Source organism: Vombatus ursinus, unplaced genomic scaffold, assembly GCF_900497805.2.
Source record: "Vombatus ursinus unplaced genomic scaffold, bare-nosed wombat genome assembly UNPS02011916.1, whole genome shotgun sequence".
Taxonomy (NCBI): Eukaryota; Metazoa; Chordata; class Mammalia; order Diprotodontia; family Vombatidae; genus Vombatus; species Vombatus ursinus.
The window spans coordinates 1,620,611-1,625,212 of NW_020951694.1; the positions used below are offsets into that span (position 1 = coordinate 1,620,611).

Below are 4,602 nucleotides of genomic sequence, written 5' to 3' on the forward strand. Positions count from 1 at the left end.
CAGACTCAACCTAAAAATGAGGGGGTGGAGGGGACTAATCCCAGAGCCACATTCCAGGATAAGTAAGGTGGGAGTGTGAGTGAGGAGAGGGTTGGGCCAGGGGGAGGGCAGGAAAGGGAGGATGACTGCTATATAATGGTTGGACACAGAAGTCACACAGCCAAGGTCTGGGTGCAATGGCAGAAGGCCCTAGGGCTCATCAGCCACCACCTTACAGTGGGGGTGGGGGCAGGGGCATTGAACCTCGAGACCCACTGGACTGCTGGGCCTGTGCTGTTCTGGTCACAGCCCAGAATCTGCTTGTGGCCGTCTTCAACCTCCTGCTGCTGGGTGTGGTGTTAGGAACAGTATTACTGCCAGCTATCGTCATGTTGGGCTTTGGCTTCCTCTGCCACTCAAAGGTAATTGCAAGCTCTGTCCTTGTAGCCTCTTTCCCATCTTCCCCTGGATTTTGCTTTACCTTTCGTTTGCTTAGTGGGGTGGGGGAGTAAGGTACAGAATTGAACAAAAAAAAACCCCAACTCTAGAGAAAGAGGCACCTGGCTAGTTAATCTTAGGCTAGATTCCTACATTCAGAGCAGAGATCTGTTAAGGAAAATGAGGGTTCTTTTGGGTTCATATTCCCACCCACTGATTTTTATCCCCAACCTGAAGGATTTTAGAGATCCAACCACAACCTTAGAAATCTGATCTCTTGTTGCAGCTTCCCACCCCCTGGGGTATCCCTGGATACTGAGATCCAATACATGGTTCTTCATTTTAGAGATCTTGGTGTCTGGGTCCCCCGCCTTATTCCACTTTTCCTCCATCCTAGTTCCTGCGCTCTCAGGCAGCCCCCTGTACTGCCCACTTTCAGGACCCAGGATTCACAGTGTTGCTGGTAGTGGGTTTCCTGCTCCTGATGCCTTTGCTGATTCTCGCCTTAGCTGGTTACCGCCGCCTCTACTGCCGTCTCCGCCTTGCTGACTGCCTGGTACCCTATAGCCGGGCTATCTACCAGGATGGGGGACTCTCTCATCCCCCAACTTTAGGAGCCCCACAAGCATCCCAATCCCTTCCTACTGCCATTGGCAAGGTCTGGGTCTGAAAGGGCTCTCCTTCCCCCAATTCACATAGGGTCCACCCTAACTCCCAACTTAAACCTCTAGAAGCCTGTGTTGTCTAGGGAGTAGTAGATATCCAGTCCCCACATCTGGATTAGGAACTCTAGAGATAAATTCCACATCTGAACCAGACTTAAAGGGAAACGGAATGTTTGGATTGGTCCCAATGGAAAACAGATTCAATATCTGGACTAAACATGAAAAACCCCATCTCTGGACAACCTCTTTCCCTTCCCAACTATATGGGACATTTGAACATGGGGGCTAGGTGCCACCCTCTTTGAGTTTTGGAACATCTGGACCGAATCTCCCAAATGTTAATCCTAAATTCAAGTTACTCTATGGGGCAGGAAAGCTGAATGTTGGAAAGGATGAGCCATTAGGTGTTTCATGAATAAAAGATTAATGAATCAGTCTGACTCAAATCTTTAATTGTGAACATCACTTTCTTTCTTAGGGGTCTATAAATCCGGGCAACTTTAGCTCTGAGCAGAGGTGAACTGCTATCTCTGGAAGAACTGTGGACAAGTAACCACTCCCTTTGCTGTTTGCAGAAGCTGGGAAAATCAAGGACTACAGACCTTCCACCCTTATCTTATCAGTAAGGTTTTCCTGGCCAGATCCTCCAAACCAGTTCCTGGGGTTCAACCTTCCTCACTCACTGCTGGCTTAGTAGATGGGAACTCCACCTCTGGCTCCCAGCCCTTGCTCCCCTTGGGACCCAGGTGTCCCAGCCAAGAGTGTTGTCTATTCTCTAACCCCACTCAGGAAAAACTCTTGTCTTGCCAGGCCGGGGCTGGAAACAATGAGACATCCAGGACAGGATGGAGGGTCCCCACACCCTCCCACTTGGGTCACCTTAAGGCCTTGGAGTATGTGTGTATGCATATGGTAGAATGGAACAGAGCAGCTATAGAAGGCAGGTGTTCCTGGGTTTTATTCTAGACAAACTGACTTCCACAACCAGGCTTTTTGGCAACCATACTGTCTGAAATTTCCCTTCCAAAGATTCTGTCCTACATCCTTCCCCATCAACCCACCCTTTTCCTGCTGAGACAATGTGGAGTCAGTGAGTGAAGACACCAACTTCACTTAGCATCCTGTAATGAAGAGTAGAGATTCATTCCCCTTCTTTCTTAAGGAGCTTGGTATAGCCAAATCTCCTAGGTGCTCAAGCCCAAAATAAAGTTGTTAATTCCATCATTTTACAGCAGAAGAAACTAAGGCCCAGAAAAGCTGTAGCTTGTCCATGATCCCACAGCAAATTAGTGGCAGAGTGAGGACTACATAACAGTACTTTCTCTCTTCTTCTTCCCAGCCAATTCCTCTTGGGCGGTAAAGGGAGGGAGTAGGAAAAAGGCTTATCTCATTGCTCTGGTTTCAGTGGACAGTGTATTCTTTGTAATGAGCATTTCTGTATGGGTCCTTCAAAACTAGAAGTTGGTTTTCTTCTCCATGGCCCAGAATCGGGGTCAGGAAGTTGCTGGCCTCCCTGCCACCCTCCCCACCCAAGTAGTACCAGGTCAATAGATCACAGGCTTTAATCAGAAGATGAATGAGGGAAGATGAAGTGAAGACAGATAATCACAGCTTCCCTGATGGCATTTCCTAGTGGGTGCTGAGGGCCAAGAGTCACAGATAGGGAGGGCAGGTCAGGCTCTCCCTTTGTACTTCAACAGAAACAATGTGGTGCCCAGGAACCATGGCCAGGCCCAGGACACGGGGCTCCCCAGCCGAGAAGGAATCTGAAAGAGAAATTGGGGGGATGTGAAGGGAGTGTCAGGGAATGTGCACAGCTACACCTAAATTAGTCATGGACTTTTGATCATGGAGAGTGGCCTAGGCTGGCAATCAGAAGACCCAATTTTTAGCCCTGACTCTAAGACAAACGTAGTGTGACCTTAGGCATCACCTACAGACTTGGTAAAATGTGGTTAAAACCTACCCCATATAAAAATCATAGCCAACATTTCTCTCGAGTTCACCAAATACTTTTCTTACAACTAAGATAGGTAGTGCAGAATTACCTCCATTTCTGGAGATAAACTGGGGCTTGGAAAAGTGATTTTCTTTCCTCAAGTCAGTCAAGTGACAAAATCAAGACTAGAACCCAGACCTCAGGCCTCCCAAATCAGGGTACTGCCCCCTGTACCCAGGCTGCCTCGGCCGTTCTTCTGGAGAGGAAGAGCCCGGGTTCGGGCACGCGGTCGAGGGAAAGGGTCGGATGAAGACCCGAGGTATATCAGAGGCACCCTATTTACTTGCCCAGGGGAAACCCAGGCACGGGGGCACGAGTACGGGCACGCGCACGCGATCTGACCCGTGGGCTTGAGGAACTCCTGCGCGGAGCCCAGGATGACATTGCAGTCACGATCCGTGCACAGGAAGCAGCCCACGAGGGTGCGCCCGTCTGTCATGCGAATGCGCATGTTCTTGTTGAGTAGGCCCTCCAAGCGCCTGCGCGCACGAGCAGCCACCGCCGAGTCTTCGCGCTCCCCGTCAGAGTCCTGTAGCCCGGGGGGAGGGAGGACACAGCGTTCAGCTAGCCGGAACATCCAGCAGAACTACATCTCCCAAGAGTCCCCACAGCCCAAGAGCACTGGAATGAGGAAAAGCTGCACCAAGGACTGCCGGGAGATTGTAGTTCTTGCCCTATCCTCCTCCCTACGCCTGTCCTCCCGTCGCTTTGCCCCCTCTCCCGATTCTGGTTGCCCCGCTGCTGACCCCAGCGCTGGAGCTGCTCTGGCGTCGGCTGCAGCAGCCGTTCTCCTCTCGCAGCAGTACGGTCGCCCCAGCTCCTGCCATCGGACTCCGGCGGCAGCTCTTCCTCTGGGGCCTCTCCTCGCTTTCACCAGAAGCACTTAATGCGCTCAGTCTGAAATCTCGCGGGAACTAGAGCAAACGGAGGGGCGGGGGAAGGGCGTGTCTCTAAGAGGGCTTAGTTCCACGCCCTCTTCTTTCTCGCGATACCACCCAAACCAATAGCTCGAGTCCTCCCGTTTCCTTGGCAACTTCCCGCTTCTCTAGAGCTCCGCCTGCCTTCCAGTAGCCTTCTCTAGCGGAATAAATCAGGCATCAGAGCCTCGGCCCATCCTCCTTGTATTCGCAAAGTATCGCGAGAAAACCACTAATCTTGACCTGTCTGTCAACCCATCTCAAGACACTAAGAATTGTCTCACCTCCTGTTGCTCTACTTCGTGAGATTTGTATTTAGTCCCAAGACTTGCCGTCAACTGCGGACATGCTGTGGCAAACAGCGTCTGTTTGTATGTCCCACTCACTTCGTGTTCCCTGCTTCCTATCTCCATTAATCGGGAGCTCCATTTTTTGAGTTAGGGAGCCGGACTACGGTTCCCATGAAGCTGTGCTGCACAACATTTCCCTATGCCCCCAGCTTTCTCGGAAAGGCAAAGAGTCTTTCTTTCACTCTGGCCTGCCACTCCCGTGGACGGTGGCCCGCAAAGGACAATGGTTCCCATGTCAGCAGGAAACCGCGTTC

The 4,602-nt window shown here is 51.2% G+C and overlaps 2 protein-coding genes across 2 annotated transcripts; one reads left to right on the plus strand and one right to left on the minus strand.

Moving 5' to 3' along the window:
- Positions 1–122: 122 nt before the first annotated feature.
- TMEM88 (transmembrane protein 88) lies at positions 123–1,522 on the plus strand. Its single transcript, XM_027857117.1, has 2 exons — positions 123–401; positions 815–1,522. Exons 1-2 carry the CDS (start codon positions 177–179, stop codon positions 1,085–1,087), a joined length of 498 nt encoding a protein of 165 aa, XP_027712918.1. The 5' UTR covers positions 123–176; the 3' UTR covers positions 1,088–1,522.
- Positions 1,523–2,016: 494 nt separating this feature from the next.
- NAA38 (N(alpha)-acetyltransferase 38, NatC auxiliary subunit) lies at positions 2,017–4,511 on the minus strand. The gene is made up of 4 exons (XM_027857114.1): positions 4,283–4,511; positions 3,828–3,995; positions 3,424–3,610; positions 2,017–2,848 (listed from the first exon to the last, which is right to left on the minus strand). Exons 1-4 carry the CDS (start codon positions 4,409–4,411, stop codon positions 2,736–2,738), a joined length of 597 nt encoding a protein of 198 aa, XP_027712915.1. The 5' UTR covers positions 4,412–4,511; the 3' UTR covers positions 2,017–2,735.
- Between the last annotated feature and the right edge of the window lie 91 nt (positions 4,512–4,602).

Bases quoted from the DNA above. Each gene is read 5' to 3' on its own strand.
- TMEM88 (XM_027857117.1), top strand. From the start codon at position 177: ATGGCAGAAGGCCCTAGGGCTCATCAGCCACCACCTTACAGTGGGGGT. The intron at 402-814 runs GTAATTGCAAGC...CCTCCATCCTAG, and splicing joins GCTTCCTCTGCCACTCAAAG to TTCCTGCGCTCTCAGGCAGC.
- NAA38 (XM_027857114.1), bottom strand. From the start codon at position 4,411: ATGGAGATAGGAAGCAGGGAACACGAAGTGAGTGGGACATACAAACAG. The intron at 3,611-3,827 runs GTCAGCAGCGGG...CCCGGGCTACAG, and splicing joins AGAGCAGCTCCAGCGCTGGG to GACTCTGACGGGGAGCGCGA. The intron at 2,849-3,423 runs GTCAGATCGCGT...TTTCTCTTTCAG, and splicing joins GGAGTTCCTCAAGCCCACGG to ATTCCTTCTCGGCTGGGGAG.